Source organism: Lagenorhynchus albirostris, chromosome 15 (genome assembly GCF_949774975.1).
Source record: "Lagenorhynchus albirostris chromosome 15, mLagAlb1.1, whole genome shotgun sequence".
NCBI lineage: Eukaryota > Metazoa > Chordata > Mammalia > Artiodactyla > Delphinidae > Lagenorhynchus > Lagenorhynchus albirostris.
Genome location: NC_083109.1, coordinates 65,702,937 through 65,729,209, shown reverse-complemented (window position 1 = coordinate 65,729,209; position 26,273 = coordinate 65,702,937). Strand labels below are relative to the sequence as shown.

The following is a 26,273-nucleotide window of genomic DNA, read 5'->3' as shown; positions in this document are numbered from 1 at the left end:
TTGTAATAACAATAACAGCAGTAATTTTATTGAGCACCTACTATATTCCAGGCACTGTTATACACACTTGACCTTTTAAAATAATTAATTTGAACTTTACTACAGTCTAGGTAGTATTATTATACCCTTTTCATAGGTGAGAAAACTGAGGCACAGAGAGTAACCTACTGTCCATGTGGAACTAAGACAGACACATGGGGAATAAAATTGTAACTCTTCAGTAAGTAACATGAAGGCTCTTCATGGTTTTACATGACTTAAGACGAGGGGGTTACAGTAGACCAGAAGACGTTGGCTGGATCACACCTCCCCCCAACTTCTCTTGGCGCTATAAATGCTTTAAAATGGGATCTCAGACCTTGAGCTACACTCACAGGGGAATGTGACTGTGGTAGTGGATTGGCCACATTAGTGCCCCTTTCCTTTGAATCAGGAAATAACATGTAGCATATGATCCTAACCAGGAAGGCAAGAGAGGTCCAAACCCAGCCCTGTGGTGGGTGAATAATCAAGGGGATGAAGTGAAGTGGAGTTTCAGACAGATGACAGACTTAACCCGTCGTGCAGCCAACGTCTTCACACAGACCTGTGGCCTCCAGGAGGGAGACCATCTAGCCTTGATTCTGCCTCGAGTGCCTGAGTGGTGGCTGGTGATCGTGGGCTGCATCCGAACAGGTCAGTGACCCAAGCAGACCTTTGGGCTCACCTAGAGCCAGTTTGTCCTGAAATACTAGGTGTTTTCTCTTCCACCCAATTTTTCTTCTTCACAGTCTTTCTTTTTCTCAGACTCACTCAAATATTATTTTACTCCTTCTCATCCACTCTCTCCCTTATACTTACATCCTCTCAAACACAATGTCATAATTCTCGCTCTCTCACACACACACACGCGCACACACACACACACACACACACACACTTTCTCTTACACGGTCTCAGACATTCTTGCTTCTTTATAAGATTCATCAATTGTTAACGTTTTGCCATATTCGAGCCCTCTCTCCCAGTGAGTCATTTAAGAATCAGTTGCAGACACTGTAACACCCATAAACACCAGATAAACACTGCAGCATGCATCTGCTAAGATCCAAGACATTTCCTTCACATAACCACGGTAGAGTTATCACACAAGAAGTTTAACACTGATGCAATAGAGTTACCTGATATACATCCATCGTCAAAATTCTTCAATTCTCCCAATAATGTCCTTTATAGCATTTATTTGGTTTAAATCAAAAATCCAGTGCATTGCATTTAGTTGTTATATCTCCCCCGTCTCCTTTAATCTAGAATGTTTCTCTACGTTCTACACTGTCTACATGACGATGACAATTTTGAAGCATCTAAGCCAGTTGTTTTGCAGAAGGTCCATCAAAATGTGTATTTCTGACTCCTTCTTCATGATTATCTTCAGGTTAGACATTTTTAGCCCAGGCACTAGAAGGGCAACATTGTGTCTTCCCTGGTGCCTCACATTGGGGATATATAAGGTTGGTTTGCCCTAATATCATTGATATTATCACTTTAGAAAGGTAGTATCCACCTTTGTAGAGGTACCTTTTCCTTTTGTAGTTAGTAAGTAATCTGTCGTATAATATTTATGGGACTGTGTGAATATCCTGTTCCCCAACTGTCTTTCCCTTTATGGTTTGAGAATCCACTGATGATTCTTGACTGAATTGAATATTTTTATGGTGGTCTTTTATTAGGATTTTCTATTTATATCATTCCTTCTACATTTATTAGTTGGCATTCTTCTATAGAGATTTTCCTTTCCCTTTTAACTGCTTATCTATGCATTAATCTATATAATCAGTATGGGACTCATGGATTCTTTTTCGAATCACTTCAGTTGTTCTATAATGCATGCTCATACAACAATATGTCGTGCTCTTGGTCACATATTCTCTGTCTCATGTTTTCTCACAAATAGTTGATTAATCCGTCAAGATCAAGAATTAACAGCAGTGGCTGAGGGAGTATAGAGAAGCCATGCCATCTGTATAGTGAAGAGATGGTCCATGAGAAACCCAAGACATGACTTGAGACCTCTGGGATAAGAAGAATTAAAGAGGAGTAGAAGCAAAGGATGGAAATTCCGAGAATGGTCATAGCACATGGAAATGCTTAGAGTCAGGAGTAGCCTATACGAAGAATGGTCATCTTGAAATAGAGAATAGAGTTGTGCGAGAGAAAGATGGAGAGTGAGCAGTGCCCTCAGAGTCAGGATGGGGAGTGTGGTGTTTTCCTGGAGACAGGGTCCAGGTCTTAGTGGGGAGAAGAAATGTGGAGGGGAAATAGTCAGTGCTCTGTGGAACTAAGCAGGCTAATAAAATGGAAGATGGGTAGTAGGAAGATTCAGGACAGGGCATCTGGTGGAGAAATTAGAATGCAATAGGGGCACACAAGACTTGAGCTAATTGTTGGTGATGGAAGATGGAAGGGAAAGTAGAAAAGTTCAAAGGACATTGTAGTTAACTTTGGGTATGACGAACGAAGGAAAGAGAGGAGATTCAAGATGACACAAGGAATGATGACAACAGATGACAAGAGATTCACAATGACAGAGAAGGAAGTGAGAGGAGAAAAATGGGGGCAGGGAGGCAGAGTCAGGGACACTGTCCTACTTGTATCTTTCCCAGATCCTGTGTAAATTTGTATGGAGAAGGACTCACCTGTCTACTGGCTAGATCCATTTAGAGTAGAAATTATTAGGGCAGGCTTTTCCAATTTTAATGTGCATAGAAATCCCTTGGAGATCTTGTTAAAATGCAGATTCTAATTCAGTAAGTTTGGGGTGGGGGGTAAGATTCTGTGTCTTAGGCGGTGTTGATGCTGTGTACCATCCTTTGCATACCAAGAAGTTAGGGAATTTCTTTGCAGATAAACCAGATCTGACAGCCAAGGTTGTGAGGCTGTGAAAGAGATACCAGAACAGGCAGTTTCTTTCTCATCCCTAGGGATCGTCTTCATGCCAGGGACCACCCAGATGAAGGCCAAGGACATTCTCTACCGACTACAAGTGTCTAAAGCCAAGGGCATCGTGACCACAGATACCCTTGCCCCAGAGGTGGATTCTGTGGCTTCTGAGTGTCCTGCTCTGAAAACCAAGCTCCTGGTGTCTGACCACAGCCGTAAAGGGTGGCTGGACTTCCGATCACTGATGAGGTGAGTTTCTGGTCTGATGAATGTGCTTTCTGAGGAATGGCAGGAGAAAGCCACTCACTGCCTAGTGCTGGTACAGAAGCAGCCAGTGGGAGGAAGCTCACCAGGTCTGAGCTTCTCTTCACAGCTATGTCACTGATTTGCTGTGCAACTCTGGGCTAGTTCCTACTCCTCTCTTGGCTGCAATTGTTTTATGTATTAAATGAGGAAATTGAACTTCTATTGAAATTGAACTCACTAAAATATCATCACCCCTGTGCAAAGGAGATGTGTAAAGTCAGAGGGTTATTGTGTTGCATGTTCCTTGTAGGTGGGGAATCTGAATATTATTTTTATGTAAATAATTAGCAATTAAAGAAGTTGAACAAAAGGTTAAGATGAATTTTTACGGTGAAACATGGTACTGAGGAAAAAATGACAGGCAGCTTTGGGAGCAAACACTTTCCATGTCCTAGGGGGTGGGTGTCTATAGGGACTCCTTGAAGGAAAAGTTAGGGAAGTGCTAAAGGTAAGAAAGACCCCTCCACCTCCAAAACTCTGTTTCTGCAAGTCTTCAGGCATTTTTCATATCACACACAAACCATGCTGGATTTGTTTTCTTGAAGTAATTCCACAGTTTTTAAAGCTCTTTACTTCAACCCCCAAGAGCAAATATTACAGTGAAATCGCATCTTATGCTAGATTCTAAAGTCGGAGAATTAGATTAAAATAGCTTAAACAAAGAATACTCATTAAAACTCGCCTAAATTTCCCAGACTCAGTATGGTATCATTTCTCCACAAGAGCCAGGGCTCCCTCCAGCACTGGGATTGCTTGCAGCCTCTCTGCCTGAGTACTATAGGAAGCTTGCATTTACAATTGTAATAGGCCCAAGAAAGAGACTCTCGGCCAAGGAGAAGCTCCCCAAGAACCGAGGCCGACGGAGGGAGCTACGGATCCTACCTTCCACCTCTAGCTCATGCTAGGGCAGATGTACATGTATATATTCCTTACACTGTCGTTCTCCCTAGCTTTCTCTTTCCCACCCTTCAACACCAAGTTTATGAGGTTAAATTCCCGTGAAGCTAGTCTGTGTAAAATACAAGGTTAGCAGTGTGACTAAAAGCATAGTATATGGATCGCACTGTCTGAGTTTGAATCCTGGCTCTGCAACTTGCTGGCTATATGTCTTCAGGTAAGTTACCTAACCTCTCTGAGCCTCAGTTCCCTCATCTACAAAATGGGCATAAAAGCAGTACTTGCCTCTTAGGGTTGCTCTGAAGACTGAATGAGTTCTTATTTGTAGATCATTTAGAGCATTGTCTGGAATCATTGGAAATACTATTTCAATGTTTATTAAATTAAAAATAATCCATCATATTTTCCCCACTTTTTAAAATGAAGAAATGTCAGTCCACCTATCCAAGTCACCCATAAACTTTGTTTGGTGCCTAATACTGGGAGTTGCAAACCCCAGTTTTCTGACTCCAAGACTCATATTGCTTCTTTTGCTTCCCCAGAGGATGGAAAAACAGGAAACATGACTTCTGTCCTTTTGTGTTGAATCCCTTTGCAGATCAGAATCCCCAGTTCACACCTGTATTAAGTCAAAGACCCTGGACCCAATGGCCATCTTCTTCACCAGTGGGACCACAGGCTTCCCCAAGATGGCAAAGCACAGCCATGGACTTGCTTTGCGATCCTTCTTCCCTTCATGGTAGGAGAGAGGGCACCAGCTTAGAAGCTGGGCCACGGATCTGGGGTGAAGTGTGTATGTATATGTGTATGTGTATGTGCTGGGAAAGGAGCTCTTGGTGGAATTGACCCCATGCTGTTTATGCTTTCTGCTCTCTTTGGTTCAGACCCCTAAGGGTGTGAGAAGTATAGGCTGACAGAGGCATCTGAATGACAAAGGAGGCACATTTGGGTCCTGCCTGAGCACCTTTACAGGAGGAATGGAGGAGATATGGGTGGAAACGGCAGGCATTCTGCAAACCACACAAATGACAAGCCCCTGTGTCCCTATCAGTAGTTCCAGGGTTTGGTGGGGAAAGATAAAATGCTCCAGCAATGTGACCTTACGTGACAGGTCCTCTCCTCTCCTTGATTGTGGACAAATTCGGCATAGAGTTTCCCAGTCATGAATGTTAGGAAAAAATAATACCTGGAACTAAGCCATTCCAAGCCACTGCCCTAACCTGGAACAAACATAGAGGCTGAAGCTGGGTTAACCATTTAATCAATTTTAAACCAAACTCTTCTCCCTTCTCTCCACCCCCAACTAGTAATATTCAAACCAGACCATGTTCTATATACTTTGTACCTTATTAACCAGACCAGGGGGACAGAGAAGGCTTTTTGTAGATAGTTGGTATCTGTGCTAATGATAACAACTGAGTAGCAAAATCCTGGAGGAATGCGGGTGGAGAGAAGGGAAGGATAGTATAGTAGTCAGAATGGTATCTGAGGCTAACTGTATTTTGGAGTTAGCAGGAAATTACTGCAGCTGAAGACGTCTGATGTCCTCTGGTGCCTGTCAGACACAGGCTGGGTTCTGGCTGTCCTGGGGTCCATGCTTGAACCATGGACAGTGGGGTCTACAGTCTTTGTCCATCATCTGCCCCAGTTTGACCCCAAGGTCATTGTACAGGTAAGAAGACGAACCTTTCGATATTAACAAACTCCCAGAAAAAACTCATTTCGAGTTCAAACACTGGATCCAACTGAGAAAATACTTGATTAGCAAAGAAGCCTCTTAGTATAACTCTTAGCATAATATAACCCTGGCTCTGGGTTTCTCAAAGTGTGAAGCACTGAATCAACCATCGTATCAGAATTACATCAAGAGGTAACTTTGAAGAAAACACATATTCCAAACCTTTCCCTAGACCTATGGATCAGACTTTGTGGACCTGGGAACCAGAATATACATTCTGAGAAATGAAAGCAAACAGAACAAGCTCAGGTCTCCTGGATCCTGGATCCTGGCTCTACCAGGGCCAGGTAGCTGGTGTGTGAATGTTGTATTTGTGTGGCTACTCAATTTAATGACATATTTAGAAACAAAGGCCTTGGAATAGGACAGATCTAGTTTCGTATCCCATGATTGACATTTATTAGTGGTTTGCTTACCACTCTGAGCTTCAATTTCCTTATCTGTAAAATGAGACTCCTAATGGTTACTATCGCCACAGAATTCTTGGGAATATTAATGAGATGACATAGGAAAGGTGTGTAAAGTGCTTAGCCCTGAGACTAGCCCAGAGAGAACACTCAGTAAGTGGTAGCAGTTGCTGTTATGCATACACCATGATAATAACTGAGGCCACCTGCGTGAACTCCTTCAACGTATTTCTCTTCACTTAAAAATTGTCTTTGTGTCTCTGCTCACTCCCCTGCTTTCTGTCTCAGAGGCAGACCTGCCCCTTCACCTCTCAACGTCCAACTCCCTCCCGACACCTGCTGCCGATCCTGTTCTTTTCCCTGCCCTTGTGTTTGGAGCCCCTCTCTATTAATCTTTAACTCATTAAACCTTTTCTCCTGTATTTGCAATCTCTCACTTTTCATTGACTCTACTCCCTCAGTCCATAAACATATTCAAAGTTCCTCATCCTAAGAACACCTGCCCTTCACGCTGGTACACCTTGGACCAGCCCCGTCTCTCCTCCCTTAAGGTCAGATTGCTCCACAGAACATTCTCCACTTGCTACCGCCTGTTCCCCCAGCTCACCCCTGAACACCGTAGTCATCCAAGGCTCTGCCCTCAACTTTCCCTCCCCTCTAAGCAGCTTCCTGTACTTCCATTTCTCTAGCAGGTACTTCCACTCGGGTGGCTCTCAAAACTGTCCAGTCTTCTCTCTCCAGGCTAGTTTCCGCCTGTTTTTCTGCTGGTTGGTTAAGTTCATCTGCTCATCCCTCCAGCACCTGAAACTGTACCTCCCACTTCTCATTCCCTGCCCCTATGTCAACATCTGCCTCTCCGTCATTATTTTCTGCCTGCATCCTGCCAGTCTCTGAGGCATAGAACTGCACAAACCACAATGAATCCACCTCTCTCCTTCCCCCACCAGGTCTAATTCTCCTTCCCCTACAAGGGGTGTCCCCACAGTCTCAGTGTATTTTAAGCTTGAATTATTTCAAAGAACTGAGTCTACAAATTTACCCCAAACCCTGCATTTGAAAGTTCAATTGTTTAATTTACTTTACAATTATTACTTTCGTGAATTTTTAAAAATAAACTTTTTAAATTACTTGGTTTCAGTCTCTCCTATTGAAGTTGGGAGATAGTGACTAAAACGAAAAATGTTAAATTAAAAATTTACCATTCAAATTCACAAAACAAAACTTTCCCTTCATTCCCTCCCTACCCATCCCCTCAACTTAGACTTTCTTGTGTTGCTCCAATAGTACCTGACACATGCCATGTACGGAATTCATGCTCAATTTCGGTATACTGAAAGAATTAACAGATGAATAAATGGGCTCTCCTAGAGGAGAGGTCAGAATTAAAATGCTAATAACAAATCTATGTTTTAAATTTTAATTGCAAAAATAAAATTTTTTCTCTCCTAACTTTCTAGACTTTATTCAAATACCCAATTACACAGTGCTTTGCTGCGCCCTCTGTATTTCGAATGATTCTGCAGCAGAATTCCGCCAGGTATGGTAGATGTGGCTGCCGTTGGTAACAGGAATCTTCGAGTAGGATTTTAAGTAGTCTGATGCACTGTGGTCTGACTGATTTTAGCTATGGTTCTTTGAGGATACTGTGTGTGTGTGTGTGGTGGGGGTAAATGTTGGTGGTGATATTTAGCAGCTAATCTAATTGGTTCTTTAAACAGGATTCAGGGAACCAAACGAAACACTGAGTGAGCCTTGCATCATTGTGGGTTTTTACTTTTATAAACATTTTTGTTGTCAAGTAAACATACAGAAAACTATATAATATATACATTTACAGATTAATGAATTGTTGAAAATAAAACAGCTATGTAACTGCTCACCGAAGGCCCAAAAATAGGACATGGCCAGTGTCCCCAGAGACCTCCTCATGCCTCTCCATCTCCACTAAAGAAATCCACTGTCTTGTCGTTTATGGTTCATTTCCTTATTTTCCCTCATAGTTTACACAGGAAATATCCCTAGACAAATTACTTTACTTGCTTTTGAGCTTCTTGTAATCGTACATTATTCCGTAATATCTGGCTTCTTTTTTCAACATTATGTTTCTAAGAAGTGTCCGTGTTGTTAAATAATGCTGGAGTTAATTTTCATTGCTGTATAACATTACATTTTATGAAAGTAGCACATTTTAACTCAGTTCTATTATTGGGCATTTGGGTAGTTTTCAGTTTGGGACTATTGATGATTAATGCTGCATTGAATTTTTGAACATGTACATAAACACGTAAACACACATTGCTGTAGATCTTCTCTGGGGAAGGAATTGCTAGGTCACACTGACATTGCACCCTACTACCTTATTTTCCAAAGTTTTGAACCAAGGTATGCTCACCCTAGCAGGGTAGGAGAATTCCCATTGTTTCACATCTTTGGCAATATTTGTTTTTGTTCAAGTTTTAATTTTTGCCAATCTGATGGGCATGTAGTATCACACTGTAATTTTATTTTTTGCATTTCCCCATGTTTGTGGATTAATTTTTAGCTCACCTGAAATCTGCTCTTTGAACCTTATGATTGTTTATGTATCTTTTAGCGACTCTGAAATTGAAATGGCTACCTCAGAATCAGAGCTAACATGTTTTAGACATAAAAGACTTAAAATACCAAGGAGTTCAATTTATGAAGATAACTGAAATACAGCTTGATTTTATTCATGAACCCTCAATCTGACAGAATTATGTTTCCAACTATTTCAAAGCTCATATTACAGCTACTTGTTGCAACGTTCTTGAGATGGTGAACAAACCCCATACAAATTCAACCAGGGCATGAATATTGACTCTATTGGAGACTCTGCCCATTTTATGTACTTTGGATAAAGCTCAAGAAGAATGAGGAACATACCCTCAATGAGGCCAGCCCTGCTGTCCATCACTACAGGCTCTGTATATATGAGCAGAGGGTGACAAGGGATTCTGCCACCTCCCTCATCCCTACGAGCTGGCTCAGCTCAGCCCCGTGCAAAGTGGTACTAAGACCCCAATCACTTCTACCCATTTCCTTCAGGGAATCCATCATTATTTTGTGATGGTTTTTGTGTTATTTATGGAAATCTTCATGGGGAAAATAGATGAGAGGATTTACATCGCACAATGTACCTAGCAAACTCCTGCAAATATTCACAGCAGACTTTTCTGTTCTCTCCCAAATTCCTGCTCTCAGGGCTATTACCTGTGATCCTTCTTCTCTTACTTACATGAACCCCGGTCTTCCTTGATGTCCCGAGCAATTCATTTTCAACCCCTAATTTGCATTCTCCAGCCAGAAACACAAAAGGCCTTCAGTTCACATAAGCCCACTCTTCCCAGAAGGCGGTACAGTTCTATTACCATCCTAGCATATCCTTGGGGTCTTATCCCTCAGCCCTTATGGTTTATAAAAATAACCCTCTTAGGGCTTCCCTGGTGGCACAGTGGTTGAGAGTCCGCCTGCCGATGAGGGGACACGGGTTCGTGCCCCAGTCCAGGAGGATCCCACATGCCACGGAGCGGCTGGGCCCGTGAGCCATGGTCGCTAAGCCTGCGCGTCTGGAGCCTCTGCTCCGCAGTGGGAGAGGCCACAATGGTGAGAGGCCCGCGTACCGCAAAAAAAAAAAAAAAAAAAAAAAAAAATAACCCTCTTAGCCATGTAGAATGCTTAGAATGTGTTCCAAGCACACTTTTCTCCCTCTTGTTACATCAACATCCATATTCAATCCTGATCTCCCTGATTTAACCCATTAGCCTCACCACCACCACCACCTACCCCTGCCAGATGAGTTAACAGGTACCAACAGGAAATGACTTCCACTTGGACTTGACCACCAGGAAAATGCCCAGAAGGCAAGTAAGAAAGCGAAGAAGCAGAAGGATGAATGTTCCAGATGACAATGCTCTGAGCTCTCCCTGGGCCTGGGGCAGAGCGCCCAAGCCCAATCTGCGGAGGCTCTGTTGACACCTTGCCTTCCCCTCAGCCTCAGGTTCCCCACCCTGGAGCACTGCTGTACTGGTGGGGAGGCCCTGCTGCCCGAGGAGCAAGAACTGTGGAGAAGACAGACAGGCGTTCTGCTCTACCAGGCCTACGGACAGTCAGAAACGGTAGGTGAAGGGTCCCTCTGGGCCAGTCAGGATGTGCTCGTCCACTGAGCCCAGCAGATGAGCTGAATCCTGCTATGAGTGTGTGCAGAGCACACAGCATTGCTCAAAGCCAGTGGGAGGCTCCAGAGCTCTAGGCTTATTTGTCCCAAATAAATTTGCAGAAAGGACAGTTGCAGCTCATCAACTTGTCAAAAGACCCATGTGCTGAAAACTATTGGACAAAAACTTAGAAAGGGGTCTAAGGACATGGTACCACTGTACCTGTGATAATTAGTTATAATTAAGGGAGCCCAGGAGGGGCACTGGCATAGAAGGCACTCTCCAGAGACATGGAAGCCACCACTGCAAGTCCTGTCCACTTTACCGTCCATTCCTAGGCAGCAACCACAGGAGCAGGCCGGAGCTAGCCCCAGAATTTCACTAGTTCATTTCTGGGTGTTTATGAGGAGAGCACACGCTTTGATGGTGAGAAACTAGCAGGAGGAGAGATCTTCTATATACATGCCACACACACACACACAGACACACACACAGACACACACACACACACACACACGCAGTGTGATCCCAAAGAGGATCACTGACCAGTCAGGTGGGCAGGGCATTCAAAGAATCATGCATGTCTTGAATCTCAAGGACTTTATCCGTGATAGTGTGGGCAGGTATCTCACTTCTAACACATTTTCAATGCATTTCCGATGCTGGACAGAGCCACTTTCCCCTACTTCCCTATCATCCCTTTAGCTGACAGATGTATGACTGTCATCTCAGGGCCTGTAGCAAAATAGCTGTTTTAGTCCCAACTGACATACTTTTCTGACATTACTTTGCAAATAAATAAATAATCAGTTACTGGGTCTGCTTCCAGGATTGAGAAATGTTGAGACTCTAGGACTGTCCTTGCTGGTTCAGTTTGCATTCAGACAGGGAGGGTGAGGTTAGAACTACATGCTACACCCATGACACTAGTCCCTTTGCATCAACTATTCATAACAACAGAATACTCCCCGATACCCAGATGGTGCTTTATTTCTCCAAACATTCTCACACCTATCCACTCATTTCTGTGACATTTTCCACGTGCCTGTAGTGTGAGCAGTGACATTGCAGAGGGGAAAGTACTTCCTCTCTCAGGAGCTCAGACCCCAGTTCCGATCTCAGCCTTGCCAGTTATAGGCTTCGAGACTGTAGGCATATCACTGAATCTTGCAGAGTCTAGCTTCCCCATTTCCAAAATGGAAATATAATGCCAGTCTTGCCAGGTTATGATAAGGTAAAAGAAAGAAAGTATACAAAGCTCTGGGCACAGTGTCTAACCCCTATTGCAGCTATGGTTGTCACTGTTGTTTTTAGGTAGGTATTGTGTTTAGATGCTGGGGGTGCAGAGATGGATGGGACAATCTCTATTCTCTGAATGCTCATTATCTACTGAGGGAAACAGACAAGCAACAAAGAAGTGTGGGGAAAAATACCACAGAAAGAGAATCTCCCAACTTCCTTTGATTAGGGCCTGAATGATAGCTAGTAGTAGTTGTTTACTGAATACTTGGTGTGTGCCTGGCACACACTCACAAGCACTCTAAGCGATAATGTTATAATTACCCCCATTTCACAGAGGAGGAGATCAAGGGGGATTACTTGGTACATAGCTAGTGAGTGGTGGAGTCAGGGTTCAAACCTTGGTCTCTCTGTGTGTAAAGCGCTTAACTTTAGGAAAGTGATAATTTCGAGAACCATAAAGAAGGAATAAGGTTCATCAGGAAGACATGGGGGTAGGGGAACAACGTGAACAATCTGAATAATCTCAGCACAGCTCTGAGAAGCAGTTGAGGCAGCTACAAGTAAATGGTTGTGAAATATACTCATGGCCCTCCCCGGCACAGGGACACATGTCTGGCATACAGTGGGCACTCCACACGCTATGTTACATGCCCACAGCTGGGCTCACTCCTCTGTTTCTTCATGGCCTCTCCCACTGGACTCTGTAGCCCCAGCACTGGGCTCAGGCCCAGCCCATGTCAGGTGAATGTCTGCTGACTAGAGTGGGGTCGATGACTTCTAGCTTCTCCACGAGGGCTCTTTGCACAGCATCAAATGACATCTGTAAGCAAGGATGCTGTGTTTTTGTGATCAGCCTAGACGCTTCGCCAACCCCAGTTCTCTTCTTCTGTGAACAGGGAATAAGTTGTGGCACTCTCCGGGGGATGAAGATCAAGCCAGGTTCCATGGGGAAGGCCATCCCACCCTACGACATTCAGGTCTGGTGGTAAAGACGTTGGCAGACATTAGTGCTCGGCTGGGGTTGGACCACTGTGTGACACGAGGTGACAGAACCAGTCATGCCTCCCGGTTGCCCTTCCTCTTCTCCGCCTACTTTTCCTCCAGTTTCCTGGGGAGTTTTCAGTTGAGAACTGCAATGTCCTGGGCGTGAGCGCAGCTTGCCAGGACAGCCAGAGGCCTCATGCACCGAGCCTGGGAAAGAGTACTTGCAGTAGCACAGGCGGCTCTCTCCACTGCGGGTGCCTTTAGTTTTTCCTGATCTGTGTTTTCTACCTTGAAGACACATTTGTGATGTCTATATATGCATGAAACACATAGACCCGTGGCTTGGGTTTTACCATTTGCTGATTTCAAAGACTTTTGACAGTTTTATTCTATTTTCTGACAGGGCTCCTCTACCACAACCCCCTCCCCCAACTACCCCCACTGTGTCACATGAATGAGCCAGGCAGTGTTTGGGTGGGGCAGGAGTGTTGGGGATCCCTGCAGGGTGGGATTCACAGGCCTCTTGCTCCAGATCATTGATGACAAGGGCAACATCCTGCCGCCCAACACTGAAGGAAACATTGGCATCAGGATCAAGCCCACCAGGCCCATAGGCGTCTTCATGTGCTATGAGGTAAGGACACCCCATCTGCCCCCACCCGGCCCAAGAATCCTTGCAGGGAGCTGTGTAGGTGCTAAGGGACTGGACTCAACTCTGCACCTTGAGACTTCTTCCTTCTTCCTTTATTCACTCCAAGTCAATGAAACCTGTTCTAATTAATCTCAAAGCTCATAGTGTGTTCCCACATCCCTTTCTGTCATAACCCATCTGGCACTTATGGGCTGACTGTTGGGGTAGAAAACAGCCTGGCTTCAGAACCACCAGACTTGGGGTCCAGTGATGTCTTGTGGTTAAGAGTGCTGGCTTTGACTGGGTTCACATCATACCACCGCACTTACCAACAGGGTGCAAACAAATCTATTATACTCGCTGAGCCTCCAGGGGCGCTATTATCCCCGCTTTAAAGAGGAAGAAACTGCAGATTAGAAGCTTAACGTTTCTTTCCCATGTCAAATAAATGGCAGGCCTAGGATTCAAAGTGGTGTGTTTTGGACCCCAAACTCTAAATGAGAAATCCAGGGACTACAGAAACCTACAATAGAGTATAAGGAAACCTGCTGTAACTCTTCATCAGACAAACCCTAGCTAGCAGTGGCCACTAAGAGGAAATCCTCAGCTTCCAAGATGGACCGCAGAAGGGTAGACAGACCCTGAAATTGATCTCAGACTCCATCTCCTTTCTACAAAGTCACAGCCACTGGTGTCACTGTTGTGCTCACACTGTGGCCTTGGGTGGGTGGGTGGGGCCCTGTCCCTCTGTGGTACTATTGTCCAGAAGCAATCATGCAAGCCTTAGCCTTAATTCTCAGTAGCACAGTGTAAAGGTTGGATAAAAGGGAAAATGAACACAGAGTAACAGGTATCTAGATCAGCAGTTCTTAATGCTGCCTGCACGTTAGAATCATTTGAGGGATTCTGTTTTTTTAAATACTTGGATCCAACCACAGAGATTCTGGTTAAATTGAATTGGGATGGTCCAAAGCCATGACTTAAAAAAAAATTGTACATAACATATTTTATTTAGCAAAGATGTCTTCACATATGGCCACACTGATTTCTTTTATTTCACACGTTCTCATGGCAATGAGACATGTCACTCTTCCACTGAGATTTGTTGGCTTATATTCTGTTCTTTTATTTTCTTTTTATTGAGGCATGACCTAAACCCTGCTAATTAGGGTTTGTCTGATGAAGCGTTACAGCAGGTTTCATTATACTCTATTGTAGGTTTATATATATATATGATATAAAATTTACCCTTTTACCATTCCTGAGCATACCGTTCAGTAGCACTGAGTAAAATTTACAATATTGCACAACCGTCACCACCATGCATCTGCAGACAATTTCCTCCATCCCCAGAAGTAATTCTGTTCCCATTAAACAACAGCTGCCTAGTCCCCATCTCCCCGCAGCTGGTAACCTCTAATGGTACTTTTTGTCTTTAAGAACTTGCCTATTTTAGTTACCTCATATAAGTGGAATCATACAACATTTGCCCTTTTGTGTCTGGCTTATTTCACTTAGCACCATGTTTTCAAGGTTCATCCATGTTTTAGCAAACTGTCATCTTTTGAGACTGAATAATATTCCATTGTATGTATATACCAAGTTTTGATGGACATTTGGGTTGTTTCCACCTTTTGGCCTTTGTGAATAATGCTGCTATGAACACTGATTGTGCAAGTAACTGTTTGGGTCCCTGCTTTCCCTTCTTTTGGTTATATACCCAGAAATGGAATTGCTAGATCATATGGTAATTCTGTTTAACTTTTTGAGGAATTGCCATACATGTTTTCCACACGCACAAGGCTTTTCATTTCCTCATATCCTTACACTCACTTGCTATTTTCAGTTTATTTCTAATAATGGCCATTCTAATGGGTTTGAAGTGGTAACTCATTGCGGTTTTGATTGACATTTCTCTCATGACTAGCATCTTTTCATGTTCGTATTGGCCGTTTGTATATCTTCGGAGAATTGTCTATTCAAGTTCTTTGCCCATTTTTAATTGGGTTGTTCATTTTTCTGTTGTTGTTGTTTCTAAGTTGTAAGAGTTCTTTATGTAGGCTGGATATTAATACCTTATCAGATATGCAAATTATATGCTTTGCAAATATTTTCTCCCATTCAGTGGGTTGTCTTTTCACTTTCTTGATAGTATCCTATGACATACAAAGTTTTTAAATTTGGTGAACATTTTATGTATTCAATATTTTTCTTTTATTTCCTGTGCTTTTGATATCATATTCAATAAATCATTGTGAAATCCAAGGCAAGATTTTCCTCTGTGTTTTCTTCCAAGAGTTTTATAAGCTCAGCTCTTACATTTAAGTTTTTGATCCATTTTGAATGAATTTTTGTGTATGATATAAGGTAACTTCATTCTTTCGCATGTGGACATCCAAGGTTCCAAGCACCATTTGTTAAAAAGACTGTCTTTCCCACTGAATAGTCTTGGCATCCTTGCCTAAAATTAATTGACACTATATGTGAGGGTTACTTTTTGGGTTCTCTATGCTCTTCCAGTGGTCTGTATGTCTCTTTTTATGAACGTATCACATTGTTTTGTTTGCTATAGCTTTGAAGTAAGTTTCTGAAATAAGGAGTTTAAGTTCTCCAACTTTTTTCTCCTTTCTAAAGGTTGTTTTTGCATTTTGGGATCCCTTGAGATTTTATGTGAATTTTAGGATGGGTTTTTCTATGTCTGAAAAAACACCACTGAAATTTTGATAGGGATTGCATTGTATCTGTAGATAATGTTGGGCAGCATTGTCACCTTAATATTGTCTCAAATCAATGAATATGGGATGCTTTTCCATTTATTTATGTCTTCTTTCTCTTTTTCAGCAGTGATTTTTAATCTTCAGTGTACCAGTCTTTCACCTTCTATACTAAATTTATCCTTAGTATTGTATTCTTATTGATGTTTTTTCAATTTTCTTTTTGGATTGTTAATTGTTAAAGTATAGAACTGCACCTTAAGTTTTGTGCATTGATTTTCTTTCCTATAACTTAGCTGAATTCCTTTATTAGCTCTAACAATTTGTGTGTGTGAGAGAAAGTTTTTTAGGGTTTTGTACATGTAAGATCATGTTATCTGTGAACAGATCTAGTTTTAATTCTGTTTCATTTTGGTGCCTCATTTCTTTTTCTTGCCTAACTGACCTGGGTAAACTTCCAATACTTTGTTGAGTAGAAATGGTGAGATTAGGCTCTCTTGTCTTGTTCCTGATCTTAAGAGAAAATCTTTCAGTCTTTTACCAGTGAGAATGATGTTAGCTAAGCTTTTGTGCCCACACACTTAACTTTTCCAAAGATATCTTTATATGGATTTGACACATGTCTAGAGTCTTTTCATTTTAACCTGTAGGAATCCCTTTACCGTATCTGCTAGGGCATGTCTAGTGGTAATGAACTCCCTCAGCTTTTATCTGAAAATATCTTAATTTCTCCCTCATTTTTAAGGAGCGTTTTGAAGGCAGGATAGAGAAGTCTTGATAGTTTTTTTTCTTTCAACACTTTAAATATGTAATCCCACCACTTCTGGCCTTCAAGGTTTCCTGTGAGAAGCAGCTGATAATCTTACTGAGGATCCTTGTATGTGATGAGTCACTTCTCTTGCTGTTTTCAAGATTCTATTTGGCTTGCAATATTGTGATTTTTATGTATCCTGGTGTGGGTCTCTTGGGATTATCTTATTGGATTTCTTTGAACTTCTTGTATTTGTAAATTCATGTGTTTCATTACATTTGAGAAGATTTTGCCCCTATATCTTCAAATACTATTCCTGTCCCTTTCTCTGTCTCATTTCCTCCTCTCATAATGGACATGTTTGTCTGCTCGATGGTGTCATGCAAGTCCATTAGGCTCTATTTGCTTTTCTTCAGTTTTTTTCCTGTTTGCTCCTCAGACCCAATAACTTCTATTGTTCTGTCTTCAACTCTCTGATTCTTTCTTATTCCTGTTTTAAACTACTGCCACACACTTCCGTGAATTTTTTGTTTTAGTTATTGCCCTTTTCTAGAACGTCTGTTTGGTGCCTTTCCATAATTTCCATCTCTTTGTTGATATTCTCATTTTGTCCACATGTCACTTTTCTGACTTCTTGTAGTGCTTTGTCCATTTCTTCCTTTACCTCTGTGACCACATTTAACAAACTTGATTTAAACTGTTTGTCTAGTAAGTCTTATGTCTGGGCTTCCTCAGGGATGGTTTCTGTCAATTAATTTCATTCCTTTGAATGAGGCATGATTTTTAAAACATATTTATTTATTTTATTTATTTATTTTTTACTTTTGGCTGTGTCGGGTCTTAGTTGCGATACACAGGATCATTGTTACGGCATGCAGGATCTTTTGTTGCAGCATGTGAGCTTCTCTCTAGTTGTGGCGTGTGGATTTTCTCTCTCTAGTTGTGGCGCACAGGCTCCAGAGTGTGTGGGCTCTGTAGTTTGCAGCATGCGGGCTGCCTAGTTGAGGCAAACGTACTCAGTAGTTGTGGTGCGTGGGCTTAGTTGCCCCACAGCATGTGGGATCTTTGTTCCCCGACCAAGGATCGAACCCATTTCCCCTGCATTGGAAGGTGGATTCTTTACTACTGGACCACCAGTGAAGTCCTGAGGCATGATTTCTGTTTCATTGTATGTCTTGTAATTTTTAGTTGAATATTGGGCCTCTCACTATTACAATGTGGTAACTCTGGAAATCAGATTCTCCTGCTTCCCTGGGGGTTGGGGTGTCTGGGGTTTTGTTGTTGTTCTTGTTTTGTTTTGTTGACCGTTGCAGTCTATAACAGTATGTTTGTTTTGAGACGTTTCCAAACTCTTCTTGCAACTACAATTATTGGCCATGTGTGATCACACTGAAGTTTCTGATCATTTAGCTCATGTTCAGCTAATGTTTTGACAGAGATTTTCTTGAGTGTCAAGAGGTCAAACAAACAAAAATACCAATAACAACAAAAAGGAGAGAACAACCAATGTACAAGTTAGGTCTGTGCTGGGGTACTCCTTCACCACTTAGCTCAGCTTGCTCTGAGCCTAGAGATCAGTCTGAGGTGAAACCTTAAGGTCTTCTTAGGACCCTTGTGAGCACACGTCTTGCTCAGGTATGTGCATGGTTTTCTAGATACCGCCATGTGCACAGCTGTCTTGAATATCCTAATTTCTTGAAAGAATCTTACCCCAGCTTCTCCTCCAGACCTTGATGATCTATTGTATATCTCCACCCATAATTTCTTACCGCAGGCATCTTTCAGTTTTGTAGTCTTCCAGGTAGCTCCTATGAACAGTTCCTATTGCTCTTCCCACTTATATTCTGAGTTACATGAACTGAGTGCCTTGCACCAGTCCTCCCATTATCCCCAGACAGGTTACAACAGGTGTGTACAATAATTTGCAAATGAGATCTTCTCTGCTCTCTCTGGTTGGAGCAGGGGCACTGGGAACTGGGCTGCCATCTGCTCAAGACCAAAACTGCCATGCAGAAGAAAGGCTGGAGCAAGGGTGAATAAAATGTCACAAAACTTTGTACTATTTTTAAGATGGCTTTTTCTTGATTGGGTATTTATAAGGTTGTTTTAAGCCTTTGACTCTTTCCCAGACGTTGTACATAGTCAGTTCAACTTCTTGTACTTTTTTTGTAGTTTTTTGGGGGAAATGAGACCTTAAATCTTCCTCATTTGCCATGTTTTCTTGACATCACCCACCAGTAGCACTTTTTAAAAGTAGTCAAGGTGAAGAACTCAATTTGGTGCCTCTGTAGACTCTGACCCTCTCTGTGTGGTAGATGTGATACTATTCTCCTACCATTCAGGAGCTCTTCAATGGCTCTGAGATCTACTTCCAAGAAGTTCAGGCCCGGTGAGACAAAGGAATTCCTTCCCTGGGTGTGGGAGTCCCATCTGCAAGGTTCCAATCTCTGAACCTACCTCAGATGATTGACATCAAGAAATATCATTTCCTTCAGGGAAGACATGTCTACAGGGATGTGTCAGGTCAACTGTATCACAGTACACTGAGATGGACAGCAGTTCAAATGGTACATGAATTGGGGGTGGGATTTTTTCTGTATGCTTTGATGTGGTGTCTCCTAAATTTCAGTCATTCAAGTCCACGTCAACTATTTTCTGCCACATCCATGCACCATGTATATTATTACTTACATTATTTTTCACTTTAAATCAAATTACTTTAAAGCATTTGTTTAAAACAGAATTTGATCTGGTATCTCAAGTGGAAAACAGTATCTCTTCCCAGAAACAGGAGGCAATTATAACCATAACTATAATACACACAAAACATTTTCTTAAATTCTAGCTAACTTCTATTTTCACTAAAAGTTCTGAAATGGTGTAATAACTCTAAATGGAAAGTTACCTTTAAAACTGTATAAAAATAAAAAATTAAAGGCCAAAAAAGCTCTGAAATGGAAACTTATCTTACTCTTGGTAGTTCCAGAGCTTTTAAAAATATGTCCGAGAATCTCAATATAATCAGACCCATTGGATGGGACTGTAAAATGATGCAATTTAATGTTTAAAGATTTTTTTTCTGAAACCTCTTAAAATTATTCCATGTTCCAGAAGAAGATAAATCCCAACACAGTGCTTAGTGGTCACATGCATAGGCTGTAAATTCAAATGCCAACCCTCCCTCTGCCCAGCTGAGTGAGTTATTGTGCCTCCTTGAACATCAGTTTCCTCTTCTGTAAAATGGGCTAAAAAATGCCAGCCTCACAGAAATCTGTAAGGTTCACAGCAGCTTTATGCATAATAGTTAAAAATGAAACTACCCAGACGCCCTTCAGTGGGTGAATGGTTAAACTGTGTCTCATCTGTAACGTGAGATACTGTTCAGCAATAAATATGACCAAACTGTTGATGAACACAGCAATGTGGATGGATCCCCAGAGAATGATACTGAGTTTTAAAAAAGAGCCAGTCCCAAAGGTTATATACTATATAATTCCATTTATGTTACGTTATTAAAATGACAAAATTATAAAAATGCAGAATAGGTTAGTCATTGCCAAGGGGTTAGGTATGGGAAGGGAGGTGGAAGAAGGGAGAGGAGAGTGGTGGATGTGGTTATAAAAGCAACGTGAGAGATCCTGATGATGATGGGACTGTTCTGTACCTTGACTGTGGTGGTAGATACATGGACCTACACACATGATAAAATGGCATAGAACTAGATACACTCACACACACACATGAGTACAAGTAAAAAACTGGGGAAACCTGAGTAAGATTGGTGGATGGTGTCAATGTCAATACCCTGGTTATGATATTGAACTATATTTTCTCAAGATGTTACCATTGGGAGAAACTAGGTAAAGGGTACATGAGATCTCTCTGTATTATTTCTTATAACTGCATGCAAATATACAATTATCTTAAAAGTTTAATGAATACCAACTTCATAGGCTTCCTGTGAGGCTCAAGTAAGGTAATATTTTGGGAAGAAAATTCATTCAGCAAACATTTATTGACATCTCCCATCTGTCCAGCCACTGTGTAAATGCAGAGCATATAACAGGGAATACAATAGAGTTATGCTCTAGTGGTAATTTTATTTTACTGGAGTGGCACACAAAAGTGAGTTGTTATTTCTAAAAATTGTTCTGGGGACATCCCTGGTAGCACAGTGGTTGAGAGTCCGCCTGCCAATGCAGGGGACACGGGTTCAATCCCTGGTACAGGAAGATCCCTCATGCCGTGGAGCAGCTAAGCCTGTGTCCCACAACTACTGAGCCTGCACTCTAGAGCCTGTGAGCCACAACTACCGAGCCCACATGCCGCAACTACTGAAGCTCGTACACCTAGAGCCCGTGCTCCACAACAAGAGAAGCCGCCGCAATGAGAAGCCTGTGAACTGCAATGAAGAGTATCCCCGCTCGCCGCAACTAGAGAAAGCCCGCGTGCAGCAACGAAGACCCAATGCAGCCAAAAATAAATAAATAAATGAAATAAATAAAAAAATATTGTTCTTAAAATTGGTTGAACATTGTTCACTAATCGACCACGGGCATGCATTGAGTGCTTGCATGTCATGAAAGTAGACTCAGAGAGATTATAAAAAATGCCCAGGTGCCAGGTAGAGGCAGAAGCAGGATTCAAACCCAGTTCTGAGCTCATTGTTGTAGCTCATCATCTCTAAACTCACTGTTTTTGACAGAGTAGTGTCGTTCTCTTTGCAGAGTAACCCGGTGAAGACAGCCGAAGTGGAGTGTGGGGACTTTTACAACAGTGGGGACAGAGCAACTATTGATGCAGAGGGCTACTTCTGGTTCCTGGGGAGGGCCGATGATGTCATCAATGCCTCCGGGTAGGTGTGGCTGACGCTGAACCAGAAGGTACCACCCTCACGAGCCTGGTGGGAGGTAGCATGCCCAGACATTCCTTCATGCCTTGGTGATGGACTCTCAGCCTAACTCTGAACCAAAGTAAGACATCGTGCAAGTTAGAGGCACTGGGAAGGAAAACTTGACTTTGGGCCCTATTTGTTGAGGGAGCTTACTCTGTGTGCTCCTGTAATGAACCACGTGTCACAGAAGCACATAACAACAACAAAAACAATAATAAAATTCACCTTTCTGGAATACGTATTATGTGACCGTACTCTCTGTAGAGCTTTATACGAACCACTCCCAATGCTGTAAGGTAGATGTGATTATGCCCATTTTATTTTATTTTATTTTATTTTGTGGGGGGAGGGTATGTGTGTGGAGGCCCCAAGTGCACGGCATGCAGGATCTCAGTTCCCCGAGCGGGGATTGAACCCGTGCTCCCTGCAGTGGGAGCACGTAGCCCTAACCACTGGATGGCCAGGGAATTCCCATGATTATGCCCATTTTACATGAGCAAATGGAGTCAGTGACCAGTGAAAAACGTTGCCTGAAGTTTCAAAGACAGTACAGGGTGCAGGCCAGATTTGAACAAAGGTGGTCTGACTCCAAGTCTGTTGTTCCTAACTCTTACATGATTTATAAAGAAAAAAATGACACGTTACACTAGAATAACATGTTTTCTTGGGAATTTCAGGAAAATTGTGTTTGTTGTTTTTCATTTCTAAAACCAATGCTGATATAGTGAGGAACAGGCTGTAAAATTTGTACAAATGTTTAAGCTAAGGAGTTTTCATGCCAGGGGAAGCTGCTTGAGCTTGAGCCAAGCCCCAGAGCTCTGGGAGGATGAAGCATTCACCTCCTCTCTCACCTGGGGGCACCTGAGCCTTGTATTTCTTAGCATGGAACGTTCAGGACTTCACATTTCAGTCCCATTACACAGGCCCTGGCGCCCTGTGACAGATACCCTCCGTGCCAAGGGAAGATGTGTCTCTCCAAAAGATGCGATCTGAGGGCCTGGGTCACCCTCGCCCGGGAATTGCCTCAGAAGGAACCATTGGTCCTGCAGGTACCGCATTGGGCCGGCAGAAGTGGAGAACGCCCTGGCAGAGCACCCAGCGGTGGCTGAGTCCGCTGTGGTGAGCAGCCCGGACCCGATTCGAGGGGAGGTGAGGAACGGGACGTGGAGGTCATCGTGGCTGGGCGTGGGGCTGGGAAGGCAGGTGAGGGGAAAACTTCCCGGCCATACCTACCCAGCCTTGGACCTAGGGTGAAGGGAGGGCATGGTTGATGTGCATGTGCGCTTACACGATATGGTCAGCAGGGGGCACTGTGGCCTCATCTGTGACTGAAACGATGCTGATAGTGAATGCTGCTGCTGCTGCCATCTAGCAGTTAATCAGCTCTTACTGGGTGTCAGCTCATTTATCCCTCACAGAACACAATGAATTAAGGACTCTTTTAATACCTTTTTGCAGAGAAGGAAACAGAGGCATAAAGAGGTTAAATAACTTGCCTGGATTACACAGCTAATAAGTGGTGGGAAATTGAGCACTCTGGCTCCAGAGCATGCATCCTTGATTCAACAAGTGTTTATTGAACACCTTCTATGTACAATCCTTGAGAAGTTAAATGAGGACATGAATAATAATAGGAAACTAATAAATTACCAACGTTATTAAATGCCCACAAGGTCTTAACTATTATTAAATGCCCACAGGACTCTACCTACAATAATAGTGAAAATGGTGATGTTAACAATGATAGGAATACAAATACATTTAAACAGGCTTCACGGGGTTTTTTTTTTTTTGGTTTTTTTTGGCGGTACGAAGGCCTCTCACTGCCGTGGCCTCTCCCGTTGCGGAGCACAGGCTCCAGACGCGCAGGCTCAGCGGCCATGGCTCACGGGCCCAGCTGCTCCGCGGCATGTGGGATCTTCCCGGACCGGGGCACGAACCCGTGTCCCCTGCACCGGCAGGCGGACTCTCAACCACTGCACCACCAGGGAAGCCCTGGCTTCACGTTTTATGTGTATGATCTCATGGAATCTTTACGTGAACCTGATGAGGAATAAACCTTTCCTCTCCCCATTTTGCAGAGAAGGAGATCGAGATTAAGATAGGTTAAGTAATGTTCCAAGGCAGAGTGGAAATTGGAAGCATTGAGATTTGAACCCGGGATTTCCAAAGGCTCTGCTGTCAGTTTGTTTTCCCATTAATTTAGTAAGCATTTACTCTTTATTTTTAAACTTCTATTTATTTATTTATTGGTCGCGCAGTGTGGCATGGCACGTGGGATCTTAGTTCCCTGACTAGGGATCGAACCCGTGGCCCCTGTGGTGAGAGTGCAGAGTCTTAAGCACTGGACCTCCAGGGAAGTCCCAGGCATTTACTCTTTCAACTATAATTTGGTTGTCACTCGCCCTGAGCCTCCATTCTGGTTCTTCACTGCAGGTAGTGAAGGCTTTCATTGTCCTGACCCCAAACTTCCTGTCCCATGATCGAGACCAGCTCACCAAGGAGCTGCAGCAGCATGTGAAGTCAGTGACAGCCCCGTACAAGTACCCAAGGAAGGTGAGCGAGAGCAGATGGATGGGGTCTGGTCCCTGTGAGTGGTTCTGGGGGCTCCACTGCCTCAAGTCTCATACAGTGTCTGGGGTGAAGCCTAAGTAGCCAAGAGCACTAATATTTTTCTCTGCAGAAGAAGCGTTTCAGCTTAGGGGTGTGAGGGAGCCCACTGAATCGGATGGAACCTCGATCCTGTGTCAGAAACTCATCCATTGCTGGAGTGTCAGCCTAAAGAAAAAACTCAGACAGTTGCCCAAGGATATCCAGGAAGGTTATTTATAATCTTTCAAAATTTGAAAAAGACACCCAAACCAGCAACTTCCAAACTATTAAAAAACATTATTTGTCATGAGAAATACATTCTGTATTGCAACCCAACACACATATACATACATAGCAAACAACAAAGAACAAAATGATATTTACCCTAACAGCATGTAATACATTCTGATATTTTTTGTTCAACTTCATTTGTTTTAAATGCTGTGCACAAGCTATAAAACTGTGCAGCATAGAGAAATGATGAAATTACTCATGGAATTTAATATTATTCTGTAATTTAAACTGATAATGAAGATTTTTAACATAAAATATCACAATAATATATTATTGAGATAAAAAAGCAGGCTAAGAAATAACATACGTAGTGCTATCTGATATGTTTAAAAACAAGTTAAAATTTCCTTCTTTTGTAGTAATACTTTGCTGCAATGTCTGAATGTTTACAATCAATACATATTATAAAGCTATATAGCTAACATTTATTGAGCATTTACTGTGTGTACCAGGCCCTGGACTCAATGCTTTACATGCATTATTATTTCATTTAATCCTCTCCACAACCTGAGTTAATCATCCCAGTCTACAGAGAGGAAACTGAGGCTTAGAGACTCAAAGTAAGTTGCCTGAGATTAGAGTAAATAGAAGCTGGAATTCAACCCCATGTGTATCTGACAACAGAGTTCATGCTGCTAACATTAGGATCTGATGCTTTATCGAGAGTAGAGTAGAGGATGCGTACCAGTCAGGAAGGGCTACATGTTACTGTGGGTAACAAAGAGTCCCAAAGTTGCAGTGGATTATAACAAGGACGGTGTCTCTCTTGCTCACGCCACTTGTCCACCATAGCTTTCCCGGAGCCTTTGCTCCACATCCCCTCATCCTGGGACCAGGATAAGGGAGCAGCCACCACGTAGGTACCTCCCAGAGCACTAGAAGAGATGGACAGAGGGGGTGGCCTGTCTCAGTGACTCCCACCTTTTCTGTTAAATGTGGCACACTTCACTCCTTCTCATATTTCACTGGTCAAAGTACATCAAAGGGCTGCATCCAACTTCAGGAGGTCAGAGGAGAATCTGACATAAATGGTGGACCCCATTAAGGCCCCCACATGGCGCCAGCCTGTCTGGGGGACTGTGAGAGGGCAAAGGAGGAGAGCTGAGAAAAGGACGGGGGGACTTAGTCAGAATGTGTTTGCTTTATCCTCAACCAGGTGGAGTTTGTCTCAGAGCTGCCCAAAACCATCACTGGCAAGATAAAAAGAAGTGAACTCCGGAAGAAGGAGTTTGGTCAGATGTAATTGGCAGTAAACTCAGAAACCACTGTGTGATGTTGGCCAAATGCCTGGCGGCCTCAGGTTCCTCACGATGGTGAGGGTGAGGAGAGGAACGCTGAGAGAGTTGACTTGAAAGAGAGCCAGGAGTGTCAACATTCCAGCATTTTTGTTCTTTTAAATTAATATCAATCACTATCCTTCCTCCAAGTTCCCTGTTCCTTTCAGATTGCCCAGCTGAGCGCTCAGAATGGGGCTGAAGCAAATTAAATACTGACTCAGCATCCACAGTGAGTCTGTTGTGCGTTTATTCTGGGAAAGATCCAGTGCTAAATGCTGTCCCTCGTAATTCCCCCAACCCCCATCAGAGACTGCCCCAGGGCCTGATTCTCCCTCCTGGTTCCAGAGACTCTGACCCAGTCGACGACCAGGACATAGAGGTCTAGGAGGAACAGTCCATGTGGCCACCGGGGTCTGCTCCTGCCTGGCTTGCCTCTGCCCAACTGGGGGTGA

The 26,273-nt window shown here is 43.0% G+C and overlaps 1 protein-coding gene across 1 annotated transcript in view; it reads left to right on the top strand.

Annotated features, from left to right (window-relative positions):
• Positions 1 to 26,048, top strand: part of LOC132505823 (acyl-coenzyme A synthetase ACSM1, mitochondrial-like) — a 38,800-nt gene extending 12,752 nt beyond the window's left edge. Inside the window, exons 3-14 of the mRNA XM_060124064.1 lie at positions 465 to 675; positions 2,961 to 3,168; positions 4,721 to 4,861; positions 5,635 to 5,794; positions 7,725 to 7,804; positions 10,280 to 10,403; positions 12,581 to 12,661; positions 13,201 to 13,302; positions 21,492 to 21,619; positions 22,708 to 22,807; positions 24,095 to 24,214; positions 25,701 to 26,048. Of these exons, the coding sequence (XP_059980047.1) occupies positions 465 to 675; positions 2,961 to 3,168; positions 4,721 to 4,861; positions 5,635 to 5,794; positions 7,725 to 7,804; positions 10,280 to 10,403; positions 12,581 to 12,661; positions 13,201 to 13,302; positions 21,492 to 21,619; positions 22,708 to 22,807; positions 24,095 to 24,214; positions 25,701 to 25,787 (1,542 nt within the window). The 3' untranslated portion in view covers positions 25,788 to 26,048. The remainder of the gene's footprint in view (positions 1 to 464; positions 676 to 2,960; positions 3,169 to 4,720; positions 4,862 to 5,634; positions 5,795 to 7,724; positions 7,805 to 10,279; positions 10,404 to 12,580; positions 12,662 to 13,200; positions 13,303 to 21,491; positions 21,620 to 22,707; positions 22,808 to 24,094; positions 24,215 to 25,700) is intronic.
• Positions 26,049 to 26,273: the final 225 nt, after the last annotated feature.